The sequence below is a fragment of the Magallana gigas genome, chromosome 3 (assembly GCF_963853765.1).
Source record: "Magallana gigas chromosome 3, xbMagGiga1.1, whole genome shotgun sequence".
Classification (NCBI taxonomy): domain Eukaryota; kingdom Metazoa; phylum Mollusca; class Bivalvia; order Ostreida; family Ostreidae; genus Magallana; species Magallana gigas.
The window spans coordinates 23,077,828-23,101,110 of NC_088855.1; the positions used below are offsets into that span (position 1 = coordinate 23,077,828).

Sequence of the window (23,283 nt, forward strand, 5' to 3'; positions counted from 1 at the left end):
AAAAATAAATAAAACCTACAGCTTTTACGGGGGGGGGGGGGGTCGGGTTCTCGATTATTTTTTAATCTTCAAATTGTACAACTTTAGTATTATTATTACTCTGTCCCAAGAAGAAGAAAGGCCATTTTCCTTAATAAATTGTTTTTAATACGTTAGGATTTAGCAAAAATGACAAAACAGTGTCGATCAGCTCACAGGTGCTTGAGGACAGGATCGACCCCCCCCCCCCCCCCCCCGGCCCCAATATATAGACCCCCGGGACTTTATTTTTCTTAAATTATCCTTTTATGACATATTTCTAATCTAATTTATTCATCCATTGCCCAGAATTACATAAAACAAACAATTTTGGGGAAAAAAATCAGACCCTATGTACATATATTACAAGAAGGTTTCTAACTTCGTCTGCCAGCCGAGAGGCACTGCCGATGAATATTTGTTGAAATGTACATGTACTATCAAACTTATGGTGGCATATCTCTGCCCCTTGTGTGCAAGTTATTTTTCTATCAAATATGTCGACATGCAAGATAAATATGTTGACATGCAAGATAAATATGTTAACATGCAACATAACTATGTTGACATGCAAGAAAATTACAATCAGAAAAGAATTATACAAAATCTCAAAAAATCTCAAATATCGCCCACCTGTGACATCCAGGGATGCTAGATGCTACCTTTTTTTGTCGACATGCAACTTATTTATGTTAACATGCAAGATAAATATGCTGACATGCAACTTATAAATGTCAACATGCAACTTATTTATGTCGACATGCAACTTATTTAAGTTGACATGCAACTTAGTTATGTTGACATGCGAGATAAATGAGTTGACATGCAACTTAGTTATGTTTACATGCGAGATAAATATGTTGACATGCAACTTATAAGTTGTATGTCAACATAACTAAGTTGCATGTCGACATAAATATGTTGCATGTCAACATATTTATCCTGCATGTTAACATAACTAAGTTGCATGTCGACATAAATAAGTTGCATGTCGACATAAAGAAGTTGCATGTTAATTAACATAAATAAGTTGCATGTTGACATCAAGAGGTAGCGTATCTAGCATCTTGGATGTCACATGTTGACGATATTTGAGATTTTTTAAACTCTTATTTGATTGCAGTTTTCTTGCATGTCAACATAGTTATGTTGCATGTTGACATAACTATCTTGCATGCAGTGGTGTAGCTAGAGCTAGAATGAAGTATAGGCACCAAATACGGCGAGGGGTCTGGGGGCCGCTCAAGGCCCCCAGCGGGTCCAGGGCAACGGAAAACGGATTTCATGTTTTATAGAAACAAATTTTAGGCACTTTTCGCACATAAAATTTTGAGTTTTGTAAAAGATTTTTTCGTAGTAAAAAGTCAAAAAACATTTTTTAATACAATCCAACATTGTTTTCACCAGCAGTCTCTTTTTAAGCGTTATCAAAGTGAATGGCGGGAAGAAGATGGGGAAATAAGATAGGGCAAATGCCCATACGTAAAATACAATTTTGAATTTATTTTGTCAATTAAATCAATTCAAATCTATTATAATACAAGTTTGCAAAAGCACAATTTCTAAATAAATTCAGTTTTTATTATGTTTAACAAACGATAGAAAAAAAATTACCTTAAATTTTGGTGGAATCGAACCCACAACATAAAAACCCTACTTTTGTAAGGTTAGCTAATGTCTTGTGCTCTAACCTCTGAGTCATTTCACACACAACAAAATAGGTTGTTTAAATATTACGAGTGCCTTGAACTTTGGCCACGAATTTACGGACGAATTATTTTTTCAAAACGTTCAATTGCTGAGATACAAAATGAAATTTTTATTGTATAGTGGGTCATCTCTCCACGTTTTTGTTGATAGAAATCGGTTTGTTTTCCATAAAACCTTATTTAGACTATGAGAAAAATATGGAGCAGAGACTCACTATAAAAAAGAAAAGACCTTGAAGTTGTAAAAAAAAAAAATGACACTATTAGAAGTTTTGATATACGTATACACCTGTTTGAGTCAACATATTCCAAGTATTGAACATATTTTAAAAAGGTTAAAAATCGAGGATATGTTAAATATTTATTGTTTTGAATATATTTTTTAAAAATATCAGATTTATTGATATTTAAATTGTTCAGTATCTTTTACGTCCGTGCATAGGTTTTACACGCCTTATCCACCCATCTTCTTACACTAAAGCTATTATCTGTCTCTATAGTTTAGTTTACTATTAAAGGGAAAACATTAAGACTTTGTAATTGAATGTCATGATTCAAAAACAGTTGTAATGGTTATTTTAAATTTTGATAGTAATAAGAAAACAGAAATATTGTTTTGGGTTTTTTTTAAAGTCGTACATGATGTAACAAGAAGTCAAGGTGTCCATTTTTATTAGCGCAAATTTGGCAATGATAGTTGAGATGCCTCGATCTATGAATATGATTTTAAACATTTCATCCAGTGGTCTTACTTTTGGTTTATTGCCCGACATGTTTTTCACTGATTGACTGCGCAATAATTAGCATCATCGACGTCCAATATTTGTGACCTCAAACAATCAAAGTTTTGAAATAGGGAAAAGAAAGATATTTGCTGGGTGCTTTTTTTTTTTAATTTTTTTTAAAAATTAAATGTGATATTTTAACATTTTTAATTTTTGGTCTTAAAATGATGTGTAGGCACGTGCCTTAAGTGCCTAACAGCAGCTACGCCACTGGCATGTCAACATCTTTATCTTGCATGTCGACATAATTAATAGAAAAATTACTTGCACACAAGGGGCAGAGATATGCCACCATACAAACTACATCTACCAGTTAAAACATTGACCTCATGTCGTAGCCCGATAATTCTCTTCACTGAATATCTGCATGCCATGCCCGTGTAAATACATTTATTAGGTAAATATGACAATTTTCACCGACAAATTGCAAGTTTTGAACCGATTCATCTAGAACCAACGGAAGTGAGGTTTTATCGCAAGGAAGATAACTCTGAGAGATTTATGAAATTGCATGGCAAACTCGAAAAAAGTACAATTCATAAGAAGTACAAGAAATCATATTGACGCAAGCGTCAAATGGGCCGCAAAAAATATATTTGTTGTATGAATCATTGGTTGTTTACATAAAAACACACCACAAAGAAGAAAATAAGAGTTGGTTGTACTAATTTTTATGGTAAATTTTAATATACTTTCAGCAACTTGTTTTGAAGTTTAACATTTTACTATTATCATAAAGAATCGATTTCGTTACTGTAAGCATTTCTAACGGAAATTGTATGATCATTGCCATGGTATGAAGTAATGGAGAAGACACTGCATGATTTGTACATTACTCTAATACAAAGTTCAACTCATCATTTTTCTCCTGGAGATTATGTATTTTAAACCATTTTGGTTTTTTTGTTGCTGCATTGTATTGAATGAATGCATTAGTTCAATATATGATTTCAAGGGACCTCATAATAAAATAAAAATGGATTAGTTCAAATTTTCCAGTCAAATCAAATTTTCATTTCTGTCATATTCTTGCGTAAATAATTGATATAAAATTAAATGTCATTTCATGATATTCTCTACCACTTTTTACATGAAAATATAATAAATACACACACAACGTCATTTTATTTGACATGGCACATGGAAATTCAAATATATCATTTATATAAAATTTAATGACATTCAGGTCTTTAGTATTTTAGGTATTAAGTATGTCCCGCATACCGATCCTGGTGCATTGAACTCCGAAATTTTCCGAATAGATTATAGTCTCGATAACAACGCGCCAAATACGACAATGTACTAAGTATGACCTACTTTTCATTTACGAGTAAAACAAATAATATGTGATATTTTCTAAAAGGCATAAAACATATTTCTACATGCAAATTTACTTTTAATTCATAAAAATAAGCATAGTATTAATTCTATTAAAAAAGAACTATCCCGCAGAAACGCAGTAACAATATTTAAATGTGTATCAAATAACGGACCGCCTTCCGGCGGCCCGTAATGAATTCTAATCAAGCCGCGAAAACTTTTTTATCGTCTTGGGATTTGGAAAATCTAAAAGAAGGCACTCATACTGGGTGTATTACAGCACTCATACTGGGTTGATTACAGTGGAAGACATAAAAGAGAAAATATAAAAATAAAAATATGTTACGAGTTATCTTCCTTGCGATAAACCCTTACTTCCGTTGGTTCTAGATGGACGAAGTTAGCAACCTTCTTATATTATATAATCAAAGTCTGTACATGACAATCAATTTTCATTTATAAATTTTGTTCCCTAATCATCAAAATTTTTGTAAAAGGACAGTACTCCTTGGCCAGGACTTTGTGTATTTAGTCCGCTCACGCTGTTTGGGGGGAGTCTTCAGTGTGTCCAGTCGCTTCGTATTCTCGCCGATTCTCAGCACCAGTTTCAGGGTTTGGCAGTCTGTGATACGGGCGTCTTGACCTTTGATGTCTTCTATACATGACCGTAACCATGGCTACGGTTGCCAAGATAACCAATGTGATCACTATGGCGATGGCTGCAGTGGAACCGGAAGAGAGACCGTCTTCGTTCCCTTGGGAGTCGCCCCTGCGGTCTGCTTCTTCCGCGGAATTGGGCTGGTTCGCCAGAGTCAAGTCGGTCCAAGTCTCCCCGCACGTGCTGATCATGTATTCCTCGGAAATTCCAGAATCCACATAGGCATTTCCCGGCAGATCCATAAATGGCGGATGTCTGACGGGCGGAAGTCCTTTGTCGGAGAAGACGTTAGCTTTCACACAGTAGTTGATTTCACAGGAGTTTTCTATCGTCGCTAAGTGCATGCTGTACCCAGTCGGGCAACCCCGTGGCCAGTTATTCGACGCTTTAGGGTAAGAGGAGAGAGATTGCAACATATCTGGATTTTTAAACGACGTATCCTGATGAACGGCGAGTGGATTTCCGGTCATACAACTAAACAAACCAGCGAAAGGTACGGAGTAGCGAAACCCTAGCTCATAATCATCACTGACACAGACCTGCATACTGAGACCGAGTTTCAGGGGGTGGAAATAGAGGGGACACCCGCGGGACTGGGTCAGCGGATTATCGATCTTGTTTGTATATATCCCGCCAAACTGGAATCCAGATTGCTGATTCACGTGATCTTGCGCAACGCACCAAAATGACTGATATTTAGCGCTCCCGTAGACATTGTTATTGTCACAGCAGTGACTCAGTCCCAAAAATCCACAATGATGACAACTTCTCCGGCTTTCGGTGGCGGATCTTGTACCTTCGTTAAGTAGAACGCTCTCATAGCCGCTCGGACACGACTGAGCTCCAGTGAGAGGATTTTTCTGGACAAGTCCGTTGCAGAGATTCTGACTGAGTTGCCCCGACTGTTTGCATTGCTGATAAACTCCCCCGATCTTGTAGTTGGTTTCCGGACTTTCGCATGTACCGTCGTCCACATTCGCAATAAAACTAAAGTTGGGCGAGTCCAGATCGGTACACCCTCTGTAGATATTAAATTTATAATACTCCTCCACTGCGCTTTTTACGGTTTGGATCAAAGGAAACAGGATGGAAGGCGGGAGTTCCGGAAGTGTCTGGGCGGAAATCAGCTCGTAGATAGGGTATCCAGACTTGTCTACCGCTACCAGGTCTCCGCTCAGACCAGAGGCCCACTGATTCAGCGTGAAGTTGTTCGGTTGGAAAACCGGTCCACCGATCGCGTTGATTACCGAGTGTGTTCGATTCCCTAGATACTGGTCGATGACTTCAGTAGACGTGCTGTGTTTGTACTCGGCGCCGACGTTAAACACGTTCATAAACGAGGCACTGGCCGCGGCCACGACTTGTCGGCGATCCATGCTGTAACTGTTACTGAACGTCGTCTTAATCTGGTCAAGCTGAGAGATGATGGCACCCGCTTGCACGCTGGAAATAACGTGAGTTCCATAGTCCCGCACTAACAGTTGACTATGGTATCGGGCCATGTTGGTTTTGTTTGTTTGTATGTAGTAAGCGATGTTTCGGAGTCGGTCTCTGAAGGCCGGGTTTAGGGGGGTGTCGGGCTGTAGGAGGGCGGAGTAGCGAGCGTACCGCGCTTGTACCCGCGTCGTCACGGACCTGTCCATTATTTGGTGTTTACGCACGCTTTCCGACTCGTGAGAATATTTCCCGCTGATTCCAAAGGATCCAAGGTGTAGTCCGGCCTCCACATTGACGGAAGAGGAAGTAGTTGATGTAAAGTTGTTCCAGTGCTGGAACAGTTCTCCAAATACCTCTAACTGACTGGATTTGAGGGGGACCGTGAAGACTCCATCAGGAATCAGGTACCGACCGTCGTCCGTCGTCCGACACTCCGAGTAGTTGTACTGGACCAGCATCCCGGCCTCCTTATTCTGGAGATTGTCCCAGCCGAGGCCGGGAAGCACCTCAAAACGGGCCACATTCCCGCCCATTTTAAACGCGCACCAATTTGAGTCCCCGGGGGTGAAAGGATTCACGGGGGGTGGGGGTTTTGGTTTTCCATCCACTTCGGTTCCGCTCGTTATTTCTATGGTCACCAAAACTAGGAGCAGTACACGACCGCCTAACATGATTGCGACTTTCGATATGGTGTAAGTAAATATATTTAAATTTTCCAATGTCTTTGCCTGTGATAACACTACGTATCGATTTTGTACTATAAAAAAAACCATAATACAAATGACGCCAAATTGAGGCGCCAGCTTGGTTTGTTTAAATTTTACATTTTTATATTCAATCGTACGATCTTTGATTGTTCTAACTGTATTTCAATGTACACCAATATAAAACATCGCTATAGTAAATGTTTACAAGCCGGAAGATTGAGTAGATAACAGTATCAATACGCCTGACTGTTACATACCAGTGTTCACTGAGAGGATAATGTTCACCATGTACCTCTTTATATTTATAACAGTATCGTACTTATATTTCTTACGTACTTTCGTTTTAGATATCAATCTGATTTATGTTTGAATTCCCCTGAATAGAAAAACCCGAACATTATTGAGAATTATAAAGAAAAAAATCAATTATTGATAAAATAATTTTTATTTATTTCATGAATATAATTCAGTTACTGAAAAAAATAGATAAAGGTTAGCAATTTTGTTTCATGTATTTATGTCTAAAAGAAAACCCGTGACTGTGCTAAATAAAATTTTATTACAAACACCAAATAATTAACACAACAAATGAATATAAATATCTTAGTGTCGTGTTTACATCAGAAGCGCAAAACGGTATATTATGTTTAGAAAACAAAGTTTTCTGCAAATATTTAAGGGGCGTGGTCACCATTTTGATTAAAAAAAAATTTCGATTTTAATTTCAATTTTTTATATGTAAATAATTAGTTGCTGCGAGAAAAAAGTGTGTGTGTGTGTGTGTGTGGGGTGGGGGGGGGGGGGGGGCTGGTCCCCCTGATGCTACGTGCCTGCACAAACTATTCAATTCGTGCAATAGCTAACTTTTAAAAAGTGGTGATACGCAGAGAGAGAGAGAGAGAGAGAGAGAGAGAGAGAAAGAGAGAGAGAGAATTTTTGACTACTCATCTGCCAGTAAGTAAGTGACAACGCATTGATATTGAATGCCCTGGTCTTTCTCATTAAATAATCCATAGGATATTAAAAACGCGTTTACTTTTTAATTTTAATTTAAATATGTGTTATATGTAAATGTATTAGAAACTTTACGATATTGTATGATAAAAAAATTGATATTGTATCTATTTTGATGTATAACTGGCCTTCATTATGCTGACAAAAATCTGTTTTGGAACTTGTGTCCACTCCCATTGTAACAAAATAAATCAAAGTACTGAAAGTATTGTTAGACGGTGGCTAGTAGCTAGCAAATACATTACAACTGATTTCTTGATTTCCATACCAAATTGGTGTCACAGCAGTTTTAGTGAGGGTAGAGTGAAGCTGGAATGACTGCTCTCTTTAATGTGGTTGTTTGGTTTGCGTGCTCCCGGAATTTGTAACAGGTCTCTCTCTAAGGAATTTTATGAGAATTGAGAATTGTGGCAAATACTTGACGTGTGATGAAGCTTCTTACAATTCCTGTACTTGAAATGTCACTGAATTTCGCTTACTACTTTGTGTTTTCCGAAACAATTGAAGCAGACTTTCTTCTGTTTGATGATCGATATTTTCGCATCATAATTTTGGATGATATGGCAAGTTGTTGGTGAATGGTTCCCATTACAGAACAAACATTTTTTACAGAAGTTTCTGGCTTGTTTGTTTTCTTATGTCTTGACCGTGCAACAAAGTTAGCTGTTGGAATGAACTCCTAGGATTCCTGGCTTGATCTCGGACTGCTAGCATGTCCATCATCTTTAACGCCAAGTTCCCTCTCAATTGCTCTTCTCAACGAGTTTAAATCCCAGTTGCAATCTAATGTTCTTCCAAATATCTGCTAAGAGCCTGTGTATGCGCATTTAAAGTTTTGTGATTTTGGCCATATTTTTCAAAAAAGACATTTAATGCCTGTTTGTAGTTTTAATTGGTTAAACTAAATCATGGCGCAATGCAAGGTGCTTCTCCACACAACAACGATCGAAGGAAGCTTAATTTTCTACATAAGATAAACAGTTGTTCCCATGGATACTTGTGTTATAGCAATCCCAAAATGTACTCCTGAAAAAATTGCCAGGTTTACTAGTAGTTTAGGAAATGTATGGCTATGAGTCTTGGTGTTTCCTAAGCTAAATTCTACCGAATCATGGCTTAGAATAAACTGCGGTGCATTCACATTTAAATGTAGGGAGGTAGATTGATGACATTTTTCTACGGTCTTGTTATATAAAGCACTTTTTGCTCATTCTTAACTCTAACATGTACTCGTCTGAATCTTCGGTCTTCGTCTGTATCTCCTCTTCTTTGACTAATTCTTGTAAGATCTTGTTGTTGATTTTCTATAATGTGTACCATTTCTCCTCAAGTACCCTGATCATTTCGGCTTTCCCTTTCTCATCTTCATTAAAAAAATCTCTTCAAGATTCTTAAATTACTTACAACTGGATGCCCTTAACGCATCGTCTTCAATTTGGATACATCCATTTTGCATATGTTCTCCTACGGTCAAGGCACCAATTGTCGCGATTTATTGTGGTTAGTTTAATCTTTAAGTCAGATAGAGCAAAAACCCATCTTTTGCTGGTTTTTCTAGACTGAATGCAAAGATAAACATAGCATTGTAGACGTTTTACTTATGATAACGTCACAATAAATAGTAATGTCATGTGCACTTTGACGTTATATAATTTAGGTATTTACTACCAACGTGCATATGATGTTATACACGATAAAGGCAAAATATTTTCAATACATACACGCCACAGATATCCTTCCAGCAATTATTCTTTCGGTGCTTGGTGTTTACATCGTTGTGTGTGTCAGTGTTGGGGGGAGGGGGGGCAAGAATAAATGGATTATTCTCTTCAACTTCCTCCACAAGGATTTCTACCTCTCTGGCTGAACAGTTTTTAAATTCTTTCTTTCCTTTTTTAATAGCTTTAATAAAGCCGTCTGCCATGTTGTCTAAACTTTCGGTACATTTACTTCGTTCTTAAGTTGCGAATGTTTACGTCATTTCTTCGCACCTTTCGTGAAACTATCTTAACTAAGGACGTACGTAATACTTGAGAAAAAGTACTTAAGTAGTATGTCGTAACTCGTAATTTACGATGCTTCTGTGAAACGGCGTCTAGACCATTATCAGATCCAGAGGATGCTGTCTTACACTGTTGACCATGGTAATTAGCTTGTATTTTTGCAATAGCCTAAATTTCTTTTGCTCTCAGAAGTTATTGTTTATTTGTGTTCCCATCCATCTGCATGGGTTGGGAATACAAATAAACCATTTTGTGTCATTCTGTCAAGTTAACATTGACCATGACCCCCCTTTTTGAAGTTTGAAGCTGAAACGTTTGTTCGGGGACAAACTGTAATATCGCAGTGGCATATAGTATATACAGAGGGATCAGAGACTGATGGTTGCTGAATATCATCACCCATGAATACAACTTCTGGAAGGGCACCATGATAATGAAGACTGAAATCCAGACTTTATACAATATCGACACATATATTCCATCCATCCTAGATAAAACAACCCACAAGGGAACGTTCATCAACGAATTGTGAAAATACCCTATCTTACTTGCTTTAATGTGTTACGTACAGTAGAAGCCATTTCTTTTGCAAATTTAGGTCCTGCATGTATTTGGAGAATACTTTGAAAAGTGGCTCCTTAAATTAGATTAGCAATGTTACAAGTGGGACAAAGACCTTGCACTGCCTTGTTTGATTGAAAAGGTTCCGTAATTCAACAATCATTCTCAAAGGTTAAAGGAACAGTTTTGTATTGTTTCAGATTTCTAAGACATAAATTGTAAGCAAGGCCCTTAAGGTTTGAAAATTGTTTATAGACAGAGGAGATCCACCAGGAGATTTAACGAAGAGGTACTAGTATTGACTTTCTCCACAATGAGGTTTTCAATAAACTCGGGTAAACAAGGGTAAGGTGTGCTCTCAAAGTTCCAATCACAATCCGGTCCACCTTCATCGAAAACAAACTCTGGGTTCTTATCATCATAATAAGGAATTGGTGCGAGGAGATCCATCTATAATTCAGGGTGTGTGAGTTTTCAGTTTTGTTCCACTTCTGAATTTTCAGCTTCACGCTGCCTGGCCATATCATCTGCCCTGATGAAATTTGGACATGGCTCTGAAGAGGAAAATTTCAAAATGCTTCCTCTCATGTTTTTGTGCAACTCTTCACCTCACTATTTTTTCTCCAGTTTGGTTTGTGAAGCAACATCATGGTGCAACAATAATCTTCTCTCAATGGTCATGATGGTCCAATTTGGCTCCCATAAATAACAAGGAGTTTTCCTGACCTAGTGATATACTGATATTAGTAGCTCTTGTCGTTCTCGTGCCTTTAAGGGTATTTCTCAATAGAGTGTTTTTAGTTGTAGAACCCGGCTGCTGATATTTTTTTTTAGAACCCGGACCCTCTCGGACTAGTAAAATAATATTAGTTTCTGCAACTAACACATGAAATAGTGAAGAACTTGATAATTCAAATGAAGTTTCAACACTAGAAATGCTAGTTTCACGGTATTCATTAAAAGCTTTATACATTAACTTTTAGCATTTGCCCCAGATTTGTCAACCTGATTATTGGCCAAGTCATAAAATAATTCACAAGGGCATTTGTGGATTGGCTGCCTTTGCAAGCATAACCTGCGTAACCTGCGCTACATGTCTTTCTGTTCGCTCGCTTGCTCGCAAACCCTCCAGCCGCTGGGACCAATTTTATCTTTGACAATTGCTGGTGTTGAGTGAAGTACCATTCCTGGTTAATCCTCCTCTTAACATTTTTTGGATGATGGTACTGTGTTCTTGAAGAATCTGGCGTTGTATTCAGAGCACCTATGTATATCAATCCCGTTGGCAAGAAGGAGATGGTCTTCCAAAAGCGATTCCTGGAATTTGCTTACACCAATAAATAATTTCAAATGAGGATCTTTTTCCATCAGTAGGAGAAGGTACTGGTGCTAGGTCATGAGTAGGCCAACAATAGTTCCCTTTTGAACCAGCAAAAACATCAGGTTGTGTGGTTCACGATAGGAAGGCCAGCATAATCCATGCCAGTGAACCATTACCTGGGACTGCAAATTCATGTACCAGTATGTATCAACATTAAAGACAGGACTTATAACCTCTTTAAACAAGTGACCCACAGAAGTGACGGTCACTGGAGTACCGTAGCCCTTAGACTGACATGCCAAAGAGTCTCATGTTTGTATTTTAAGCATCATTTAAAAAATGTTAACAATTGGTCTTGTAGATCTGATATAAATGTCTTTAAAAACGTTAATATTGCCTTGCAAGATATAAAAAAAAAGAGTATCGCAATTAGAAAGATCAACTTTTACATCACTTGTTTTATATGTATTGCATGCTTGCATCTTATTGTTAAAAACAGTAAAGAAAATAGGACAAATATCTTAAACAAGTTAGCAGTTCTTATATGGAATATAGAGCCTCTGTGCATGCGAAAATGCCGAACCATTTAGTTTTGGGTCGGAAAAACTGTAATGCCTATGTAGGCAGTTCTACCTTGTCCACGAAGATAATGTAAGTGTAGAATTGTCACAGATTTATTCAAAAACTTATCCAGAGATCATAAATATGCCACAAACAGTTGCGACAAAATAGAGGTGTTATGATTCTAAAGCTAAGAAGCACTCTTTAGCTGTTGGAAAGCAACATATGGTTGCATGACGGGTCCAGGAAAGATGTCAAGGCAAGATTGGTCCTCTTTGGTTCAGGAGATGCTCACTATGGTGAGAATCTAACGATTTGAGATTGATCGGAATAAAAAGGTCTTTTTGAATATATTTTCTTTGTTTTATTTAATTAATATATGAGACGTGTTGGTGGAGAATGTCTTCTAGGATTGCAATACATCATAAATGAATGTGTAGACAACAAGTCATTTTGCATTCTGGTCAGAATATCAACACTTGGTACTTCAAACAACATTCATTTGTGAGTTTATATTGTCGACATTGCTTATACTTCCTTTGACGTTCACATTGTCGACATTGTAGACATCGCGATGTCGACGATGTTTAAGCAATATCGAGTGTACATCGTCGAAATTGCTGATATGTCTTTGACGTTGACATCGTCAAAATCTAGATGTAGACTATGTTAATGCAATATTGAGTTCACGTGGTATGTCGATCAACATCTTTATTTTGTAAACGTAGACATCACAATATTCACAATGTAATATTTCAGTTAGGATTTTTTACAATACAATTTAATTATCTTTATCTGTATATTTTAATCATGGATTACACAACTTGAATGCAAATATATCATTAATTTCAGTTAAATATATATCTACAATACATTTCTTTTCGTGTTTCTTACAAGTCTTTCAATATTGTGCATTTCTGCAATTTTCAACATGAACTGTACTCCCCGTATGGCATGTTTCCTGGTGAACTTAAACTTAGCGACAGTTTGAAAAGTTTGTTTACATTCTTCTGTATTAATTTGTTTAAACAAATTGCCATTGTATGGATTTCGTCTGCACCTTTTTATTTACATGTACAATATTCGCAAAATGCGAATCGCAATGTCGACTCGATGTTGGCTAACATTGCGATGTCGATGATGTAAATTAAATGAAACCGATGGGCACGACGTCGATCAACATTTCGATGTCGACGATGTAAACAAGAAAGGAGGAGTACGATATAGAAACGATGTCGAATTTATGTACGATGAAGATATGATGTCGACTCGATGTCGATCAACATTGCGATGTGTCGATAATGTCAACAATGTAAACAAGGTATTAGAGAAACACGATGTAGATACGATGTAAAATCGATGTCGGCAATTAGTGCAATATCGACAATGTCGACGATATCGATGTGATCAGGTTGTAAGGGGAGCGATGCATACATGATTAGACTTTATGTAGGCCAACATTGCAGCGTCCACCACGGTGTCGGAGATGTAAACGTGATGTAGGGGGTACGATGCAAAAACTAATTTGATATAAACACAATCTAGACTCGATATCGGTCAACTTTGCGATGTCGACAATATTGATAAAACATATTGTGTATTAGGGGTCTCGGCCCTGTCTTTAAGCACCTGTCAGTGTGGACTACACAATGTCATGTAAATGAAACGTTTTCAAACCGTCTACCAAAATACACATCATTTACATGTCCAGAGGACTGAGATATACCGGTAATGTTTGGCAATCAGTTTACGAGGTATATTACCGTAAAAGAGTGTGTGTGCGAGTGTTTGAAGTAGATATGGCAAGAAATTAGGACTGCGTTTTAAGGTAATAGTTTTAGTTTCAAGAAAAACTTTTAATTATATCAAATAAAGAAAACTGACCCACCTAGAAATAAAAATTAATATCAAGTTATATTTTATTTACAACAAATAATATTAATTTGAAAAACTGTAAAGAGGAAATAAAGATTGAATGAATCGTTACCATTGTACCCTCTGTACCTTAGTGACTTACAAGTATCTTTGATAATTTGCTACTTTCATCTTCCAATGCTTTTACACTGTACCTTTCTTGTAACCATTTTTCTCCTTAAAGATATAGAAGTGTACCCAAGGGTACAAAAGTATCACCTCAAAACATAGTCCTAATTTCTTGCCATATATGGTTTGAAGGGGGAGGTTGAGAAATGTTCAGTATATGATTGTTAGCAACAATTATAGTGATCTCCAATATGTCGAATGAGACTTCTACAAATACGTTTATCACTTTAGCATAATGTTACATTTTTGTCATCGTTACACGCGTAATGACTAAGCTGTATATCCTGTAATAGATTTTTTTTTAGTATATCGAATTCCGAAACCGTTTTATTTATTTATTATTTTTTTTTTCAATTTAAATTCTTTTCTTTTCTTTTTTTTTTTTTTGGGGGGGGGGGGGGCGGGGGGTTGATGTGGTAGTGGGGAGGGTTTTAAAATGAAAATCGATATGTTAGAAGTTTGATTTACCTACTTCTGAAATAATACAAGGTCATTTGAATTTTTAATGCAAGTTGTAAAAGTAGGGTGAAAATAAAATCCGGGTTTGTGGTGTAACTTCCATAATCGTTAGCCAAGTATGACGATCCACGTGTTTCTTGTATATTCTCCCTTATCAGATTGAATAGGAAAACGTCGTGGATCGTCACCCTTGACTACCGAGATGAACTTGATGGGAATACTACATTACCCGTGTACATGGAAACTGTCTTATAGCAAACTTAAGTGGACCTAAGAATTACTTCGTTATAAGCATTATTTGCTATGTCATAGTATATAATGATGTCCTGGTAAAGATTAGTTAATCTGAAACTGTATGGAAGGAAATTCACTCACTAGTAAGTTTGATAATGAATACGTTATTATTGTGTTAATAATAACCATGTTTATTTTAATCGTTCAAAGTAACTGCACCATTAGCACCCTAAAAATTATTTACTACAACATCGTATCATTTTGAAAAAATAACAGACTTGTAGAAACTATAGAAAATTGAGATTGTCTATGACTCCTACATTATATTTACAACACATTCGTAGATCAGGTTTTTACTTTCATCACTTTAAAATGTAAATTTTATCTTCTTTTTTGAGAGTTGATTTTAATCAACTCTCCCATGCAGTTACTCAAACAAACCGAAAGTGAAACAGTGTTTGGACCTCAGCACAAATCATCGCTGCTGACAAGACTTAGTTCTTGAAAATAATTGATAAATTCGATGTAATATATACTAAAGCATTGTTTTTCCAGGAAACTTATTTATAAATACCTTGAAAATAGTCAGATTTTAAATGGTACGAACAATTTAGATATTTTTTTTAGTCATATGTATTCCTACGCCAAAGTTCAATATAGTCTCGTTCAACTCGACGCTCGACTGTCTTCGTAAATCTCCGACAAGCAGAGAGTCTCTCTTGCTTGTCGGAGATTTACGGTGTCAGCCGAGCGTTTGGTTGAACGAGACTAGAGTTCGATATTGCTTGGATCCATACAATTTTCGAGAATTATTTCTATTACTGATATATAGTTTGATTGAATTAATTTTATCTTTAAATATTATTTAACATGATTCATATGGGGGTTTCTCGACATTCTTGTCGAAAAGTTCAAAAATTCATATTATAAAAATGTGCGTAATTCAAATACAAATTAGAAACTACATGTACTTGTCATGCAAAATAACATATCATTGATTTTAAAATAAATAAACATCGACAAAATCAACTCCCGTCAGTTCTTCAGTACTTTGATTAAATTTTAATTTAAAAAATGATAAGGGAGTGGGGGGGGGGGGGGGTCCGATGCATGGTGAAAACATCAAGCACCTAGCATCAATTTTTAAAGTGGAATGCCCATCCCAAAAACTCTTGACAAGAGGGCAAAAAAAGCGGAAAAAATGAAGAAAAAAAAATAGAAAGATATACCTATAACTTCTATTTCACTTCAATTCTTACATGGTCCCAAAAATGTGGGGAGGGCCAACTTCATCATTCACTTTTTTATATGTAAATTTAAGAAAAATCTTTGCTGCGCCGAAAAAATCCCTCTCCACCCTCCCCCAATGCTGCGTTCTTTTGAAAAACGAAGCCTTAGTTATCGTTGGTAACTACTTTTACCCTTCTCCCTATAATACGGACTTTCACGATTATGACGTATTTTTCCGTAGATTGCGAACGACCAATGAAACTTCTTGGAATGTTCGACATTGTACCTTTCGTTGTATAAGTTCAAGGGGAAGTTGACATTGTCATTATTGGAGAACGGTTATTAAGAAGAAATACAGTATTTAAGTTTTGATTGAAGACGTAAAAATGCCACGAAGAGGACGAGCTTCGTCTCCCAGATCTGGCGGAGGATCAGGTGGAATGTTTGGGGCAAGATCAGGGTAAGATTTTGTTAAAAGAGATGTAAATAAACGCACATGGCCACTAGACGCACATGACGAAATCTTCATGTGCATAACTTCCATATATTGAATCATAATATTTATTAAAATATCAAAGCAGAAATGTGTGAATTTGAATTGATTTATTAACTGTGTGACTCTTATTTTGGTGAATAACACATTTATGTATTTTTTCATGAAATGCGATGATGTAACTTTTATCTGTAGAAAATGAATTTATTTCAGACCCCCTGCCCGGACAGCACCCCCTCCTCCACCACCCATGGTAGCCCCTGCCCAGCCCCGACAGCCTGGCCTGATGGCAAACATGGCTTCCACAGCAGCTGGTGTAGCCGTTGGTTCAGCAGTTGTAAGTTTTTTTTACGTTCTTCAAGAAGTTATCTCCCCCTTTGTCCTTGTCTCACATTATTCTTTTCCCTTTAAAATATTACACCATTGAGCATTTCATTTGGTACTAGTTTAGAGAGAATACACACTGATATACCGTAACTCCATTATAAAAGAAATGTCCTGTCAACATGTTTAGAATGAGAAACTATGAAAGAATTTATTACATAAGTGTTTGCATATAGAAAAGGTAACAGTTATATAATAATTATATAATCACTCAAAATAACCTAAAAACAATTACACATTCAGGGACATACCATCGGAGCAGCAATGACAGGAGGAATGGGAGGCGGACACAGTGAGCCTGCCCAGGCCCCCGCTCAGCCTGCCTACCAAACACCCCAGGATCAGTATCAACAGGGTCCAGCCTGTCAGTTCGAACTCAAACAGTTCATCGAGTGCACTCAAACTCAGTCAGACATTTCTCTATGTCAAGGGTTCAATGAAATTCTGAAGAACTGCAAACTACAATACGGTAAGTTTTTAACTTATTTTCAGAGTAAGGATTTTTAAATATGTCAATTGTATTAAAAAACTGGTACCTAAATATTTTTTTTTGGCCACCTTTAATATTATAATATTTCATACTTGTTTTACCTTATGTATGGACATAAAACAGATTTTTAATTCATGCTATAAGTGTGAGGAAATTTCGTATGAGCCTCATGGTCCCAAATATTTCTCCCGGCAAACCAGTCATAAATTACACTGGAATATCCAATATAATCTTCATTTGATTGCAATAATTAGTTATAAGAACCAGTTTCTCTCCAGTAAATTGCGAGAGAAAAAAATTGTCACAAATAAAGTTGGTTTGAAGTATGTTATTTTTCTTAACAGAAAAAAATAAGTGATTTTAGTACTACATGTACTTATCATCCTTTATACTGTATTTTACAGGTATGCAGTAAACCTTTGTTCTAAATTTGTGGTCTGTGATTTGGAGACGAAGAAAGTGATTTTGTATGTGCTGAATACATGGGGCAGGCCAAACAACTTGTTTTGTGTGTAAATACGATTAAAACCATCCTATGATATAGTGTATGCACTGTTACATATCTTTGTACAGTCAAATGAACACTAATAAATTATGAATGCATAGACCGACTGTGTTGTTTTGTTCTTGTGTGACTCAGGAAAATTGTTATGAAACTGGATTTATGCAACTGTCTTAGAGAATTTGGAGCCCTTCCAAGTTATTAAGCTATGTAAACATGTTTAATAATAGTCTCATAATGTGCACGCACTTGCTAAAGATGATGTATTAATAAGGGAAAAAAGGCCAATCATTGAAACACTGATTAATAGGCTTAAACATATAGCCTACCTGAGTGAGTAGGTGAAAGCCAAAGTGAGCTTTTCTGATCACATTTTCCTTTGTTCGGCGTCAGTCTGCAAACTTTTCTACATTTTTGACTTCTTCTCCAGGACCACTGATTAATTTTAACCAATTTTGACATAATGCAGAGTGAAGGAGATTTCGAGGGGGTGATAATTAAGAATCGGTGAAAGTGTATTGGTATTTTTCAAAAATCTGAGACAAAAATTGATCGGTCAGAAAAGATACAACTTGTGTATAGAAGCATCTTCAGGTAGTGCAGTGACCGTTCTCCAACATGGCGAATTAGTTTAAATCAGATTAGATTAGGGTGGTATGGGACACCATCGTACTATGACGTACTCTCTATTGAAATAAACTGTAAGATCAAATATAAATTAGCGCAGTCGGTTAGAGCGTTACTAAGAATGTAATTAATGAGTTCGAATCGCGCTTGGGGATTTTATAATTTTTTGGATATACGTATATGTTCTAGACAAATATAGTGACAAGTAAAATGCAAAATCCAGTTAAGTTACACACGTAATCAATGTTATGATTGAAATTGGTACAGATATCGAGAATAATATGCGGGGTTTTTTTTGTTTCAGAATTTCATGTCTCGAGTCAGCGCAATTCTATTAACCGTTTATTAGGAAAAAACGTTGATATACAATTTAACATAAAACATTGACAAAAATTGTAAAGTTTCAACGTGTAGATAGCATTCAACGAAAATACTTCTTTAAGTTCTCATCAACCCATATAGAGAAAGACAGATGATAATTAGTACAACATTGACACCTTTTTATTTTCAACAATTTAATGTGAAAAATTTACACTTAAATCTGTAAATGTTACAAATTAATCTGTAATTTTTACACTTTTTATAATGTGTAAAATTCACAGTCTTGCTGGTGAAATAAATTAATTACGAGATAATCATCGTCCACCACTGAAATCATCAAAAGATTATTTTACAGATAAGAGTGTAAAATAATGTGTAAAATATACGGATGGATTTTTTAAAAGTGTAAAATTTACATCTCAGATTAATCTTATGATGATTTCAGAGGTTGGCGATTCTTATCTTGTTACTTATTAATTTCACCAGCAATTAAGACTGTACCCGATGCCTTCAGTAAAAATAAATTTCATCATAAAAATATTTATTTTAAAAATGTTTATCTCTCGTTATCTGTGGGTTTGTTGACACCATCAGGTAAATAATCTGTTAATCATAAGACTGGTCACTAAGTAGACGGCCAGAAACAGTGGCAATATATACACGGTATACGGGTGAGTCTAGATCGCTTATTGTATGTTATTTATAAATATCAGCCAGGGTTTATATTTTCTACAGAACTTGCCAAATTGTCACCATAACGACTATTTAGGAATTCTGAAAATTTGTTTCATGCAATGTGCTAACGATTGGGGGCAACCACCGTAGTAATCTAATCAAAAGGAGAATTGTAAAATTGTAACTCTATAATATGCTATATATACAAGTACAGGGTATATATCGTATGGTACGTCACATGAGCTGTCTGTGAATAAACTTAATGATCTTCCAAGGATTATAAATTCTATAAATCAACATTATCTTATGTGAATCGATCATAACTGAACATGATATTTCTATTTGAAAAACGAGCTAAGGATGCAAATAAGAATCGATCATAACTGAACATGATATTTCTATTTGAAAAACGAGCTAAGGATGCAACGTTTTTTTTCTATGTGTTCTCTCGTTTTCGCGCCCAAAACTTCTGATGGCGCTAACAACCAGTAAAATCATTTATTTTTGGGTCTCGGCCCAGCAAGAATACACGTAATTATAATGCAGGACAACTCTAGTACTTCTTGGTTTTACTATTTTCTAGCAAAACAGAACACAGTACAGCATGTATCTTAAGTTTCTTTCCCGGGCTGTAGGGCTGATTCTTCGTTTCATAGAGTTCTTCCTTTTTAAATTGGTGAGTATTATGCGCAAATTTTGGACCACCACACAATTTTAAATATTTTTTTTATATATAACATATGTTTATACAATTTCAGATGGATTTATATGACCAGTTCTTGTACACTCCACTGCAGACGTCACTTCTACCTGTCGTCTGCAAGATCCCACGAACTGTGGTTTTCAGTAACAAGACTTACACAGTATTTACAGCAAACATTGTGTCTTACTCCCGAACAATTTTGGTCATACCCATTGCCATATGCTTAAAGTATGAACATAGTTGCTTTCTTTTCAAAAGTACCTGACATTTCTGCTCTTTTTTCCCTAGTTAATATTTTTTTTTTAAATATGATATGCAAATACACAAGGTACCAGTTCCATACGACAGCGTTTCTATTGGTCATCCTGCATGACTTCCTGGATCACGTGGATGGAATCGTGGCTAAAGCTCACCGGCAGATGTTTGGTCAGGTTGACGATCCACTGCTGGGCGGATTCATGGACGCATTCTGTGACAAGGTTCCTAATATCGACACTATATCATATGCTTCCAATTCTTCAAAGATTAAAGTTTTATTCCATCTTGTTTTGTAATTCTGTGCTCTCTACTATATATATTTTTTAAAACAGATTGTAAACGTTCTGGCGCTTTGGTCAATACTATTGGTAACGGATTTCCGAGAATTCTCCTCAACAGGAGTCTGGCTATACGTTGGAGCTTGTGGGGTTATAATAGTCTATGAGTTTATCCTGGGCGTGGTTAGGGTTCAGGACTATTTTGCAGCATATTATGAAAGGTTCGATTTAACAGTAATTATTACAATCCGTGCTATCCACCGCGCACGTCCTCAAGACATGAACAAATTTACGTTGGCCATTTTTTCCTCTTTAGATTGTATGGCAAATCGGATAACTCTCGCAACATGTCCAAAAGCAGCACTGCCGCAGTGATGGAAGGGAAGCTGAAGGAAAAGCTGGAATCCACCGGCATTGCCTGTCTGTGTTTAGCCCAGGCCAACGTCTGTTCCGCCAACTCTGTCTGTTAGTACAGTACAACATATGACATAATTCGTTTTCGCTTCAGATTTGGTAAAATAACTAAAAACTGAAATGAGACAAAAGATGGGAAATACCAAACGAGACAGAAAGTTTTCGACTTTGCAAAGTATTAGCGCACATAACATATATGTATAGAGCTTCTATCCTCTGCAATCAAATACATTGTATAGTTATTGTTTTCATAATATCGAGCAGTTTAAACCAAACTTCTATGTGTCGACCAACTTGTTTAAATCGTATACGAGTATTGGTGCGTTGAACAAAAAGATGTGTGATTATCGTAAATTAAGTACAATCTACAGCATGTTTTCCCTGTTTTAAGCTGGTATCCTAGGGATTCTCTGCCTACTTCTGTCCATACGCCTGGCCCACGCAAGTCTTCAACACAAGTTGAATGCCAGGTCAACCAGCAATGAGAAAGAAGAAGGAGGTATCAAGGAGCTCCAAGACGAAGGCAAAACAGACCCCGAAAAACCAGCTGACTCAGCAGACGACGTCAAACCAGTAAGTTAATCTGTAAAAAAAAAAAAACCCGCCAATCACTGTTGTACCGGTGAGTTCCCGCCATTCTCAAGTTGTCTATTTCGAACGCAGATTTCCAGAGCAATGTCAGCTTTTGACTTTTACGACGATTCAGAGAAAGAGAATAAACTTTTTGGCAACACCGACATAAAAAAAGAAAAGGACAACCTCAATAGAAGACGGTAAAGTGATTTTGAATGATGGGATAAGTGAAATGATACACGTTTCAAAAAGGGAATATGCATTTGAAGTTGATGTTTTTAAAGCAATACATACTAATTATTTATTGAAATAATACATTTCTTGCTAATTATTTTGGGATTATAGAATCGAGTCAACCAGTGGATCGGAGAGCACAGAACTAGAGGAAGACAACAACCAATCCAAACGACCCAGACGGCGTTCCTTCACACACGCTAAGACTCATGACGACCGCGTAGATCGCGTCTACACCGTCGGCTGCTTCGATCTCTTTCACCAGGGACACGTACGTCTGCTGCGAAGAATGCGAAAATTAGGAAAAGAGGTATTGGAAACATGCATTTTTTCTCACCAAGTACAACAATTTTCACCATCACAGTACACTTTATGATACAAGCATTTTACAAGACATTGGACTTACAGTAGGATGTAACTACTGCAGTATATATTTCTTGCATCAAAACAAGTTACATGTCAAAATGACGCTGATTTCGAGTGAAATATACATCTATTGCGTAGTCTTAGCTCAAATGCCAGACAAGTCGTGTTGATTTTAAATTGCAAGCCATGACTGAGTGGCTCGCAATGAAATAGACAGGCCAACGTCACATTGCTGTCTGACACAACTGGCCAAAGCCCAAGCTCTTGCTAAAATGGTACTAATTATTTTGATAAACAGGTAATAGTTGGAGTCCACGACAGTCGAAGCATTCTGAAGTTGAAATCCAAAGTTCCTATCGACAGTACTGAAACTCGCATGGCAAACGTCAAGAGATACGCTGACGTAGTATGTCCATAACATTTTTTTAATGTTCAGAATTTTTCTAATTACTTTAAATTTGATTACACATTTTCTGTCGACTTTTACAGGTGTTCTGTGTAGCTGGAACAGACCCCACTTCGTACCTTGGATGCGTTGCCAACACTAACGCCGATCTGACCGGCATGTATGTTCGCGGTGACGACATGCAGGATTTCCCTGCTCGCCAACTGGCTGAGAGCATCATGACCATCAAGTTCTTGCCCTACTCCGAGGGAGTGTCTTCCACCAAACTCCGGAAAGAACAATACAATGCCTCCAGTTTTGGTCCTCATGTTAATGCTGATGTTCAATCCATGTTTTACTGACTGCGTCAAGACTTGTGAACAAGTTTAATTTCTTAAGATTTGTTTACTTCCAAAATCAGTTTATTAAACCACATTCTTATGGACTGTTTTGCACAAGACAATTTTTTGACAGCTGAATTTACACGTATTAAGAAGACTAAATGGTCGTTGTCATTTTT

General features: G+C 36.6%; 3 protein-coding genes across 5 annotated transcripts; 2 read left to right on the forward strand and 1 right to left on the reverse strand.

Moving 5' to 3' along the window:
- Window positions 1–4,313: 4,313 nt before the first annotated feature.
- Window positions 4,314–6,598, reverse strand: LOC105347917 (macrophage-expressed gene 1 protein). The gene has a single exon (XM_011457168.4). The coding sequence runs from the start codon at window positions 6,596–6,598 to the stop codon at window positions 4,370–4,372; it is 2,229 nt and encodes a 742-aa protein (XP_011455470.3). The 3' UTR covers window positions 4,314–4,369.
- On the forward strand, window positions 6,484–23,265 carry LOC105328640 (uncharacterized). Of its 3 annotated transcripts, none has more exons than XM_066078978.1 (11): window positions 6,484–6,619; window positions 20,136–20,228; window positions 20,311–20,483; window positions 20,584–20,734; window positions 20,846–21,012; window positions 21,108–21,256; window positions 21,597–21,778; window positions 21,869–21,978; window positions 22,124–22,322; window positions 22,677–22,784; window positions 22,868–23,265. In XM_066078978.1, the coding sequence occupies exons 2-11, from the start codon at window positions 20,157–20,159 to the stop codon at window positions 23,123–23,125; spliced, it is 1,569 nt and encodes a 522-aa protein (XP_065935050.1). In that variant the 5' UTR covers window positions 6,484–6,619; window positions 20,136–20,156; the 3' UTR covers window positions 23,126–23,265. The 3 variants fall into 3 exon arrangements, with proteins under 3 accessions (XP_065935050.1, XP_034337837.2, XP_034337836.2); XM_034481946.2 differs by lacking the exon at window positions 6,484–6,619 and adding an exon at window positions 14,836–14,973; XM_034481945.2 differs by lacking the exon at window positions 6,484–6,619 and adding an exon at window positions 19,481–19,548.
- Window positions 16,335–18,035, forward strand: LOC105328639 (coiled-coil-helix-coiled-coil-helix domain-containing protein 10, mitochondrial). Its single transcript, XM_011429602.4, has 4 exons — window positions 16,335–16,520; window positions 16,767–16,890; window positions 17,181–17,406; window positions 17,832–18,035. The coding sequence occupies exons 1-4, from the start codon at window positions 16,447–16,449 to the stop codon at window positions 17,840–17,842; spliced, it is 435 nt and encodes a 144-aa protein (XP_011427904.3). The 5' UTR covers window positions 16,335–16,446; the 3' UTR covers window positions 17,843–18,035.
- Window positions 23,266–23,283: the final 18 nt, after the last annotated feature.

Bases quoted from the DNA above. Each gene is read 5' to 3' on its own strand.
- LOC105347917 (XM_011457168.4), bottom strand. From the start codon at position 6,598: ATGTTAGGCGGTCGTGTACTGCTCCTAGTTTTGGTGACCATAGAAATA.
- LOC105328639 (XM_011429602.4), top strand. From the start codon at position 16,447: ATGCCACGAAGAGGACGAGCTTCGTCTCCCAGATCTGGCGGAGGATCA. The intron at 16,521-16,766 runs GTAAGATTTTGT...AATTTATTTCAG, and splicing joins ATGTTTGGGGCAAGATCAGG to ACCCCCTGCCCGGACAGCAC. The intron at 16,891-17,180 runs GTAAGTTTTTTT...TTACACATTCAG, and splicing joins TAGCCGTTGGTTCAGCAGTT to GGACATACCATCGGAGCAGC.
- LOC105328640 (XM_066078978.1), top strand. From the start codon at position 20,157: ATGTATCTTAAGTTTCTTTCCCGGGCTGTAGGGCTGATTCTTCGTTTC. The intron at 21,013-21,107 runs GTTCGATTTAAC...TTTCCTCTTTAG, and splicing joins TTTGCAGCATATTATGAAAG to ATTGTATGGCAAATCGGATA. The intron at 21,257-21,596 runs GTTAGTACAGTA...CCCTGTTTTAAG, and splicing joins CTGTTCCGCCAACTCTGTCT to CTGGTATCCTAGGGATTCTC.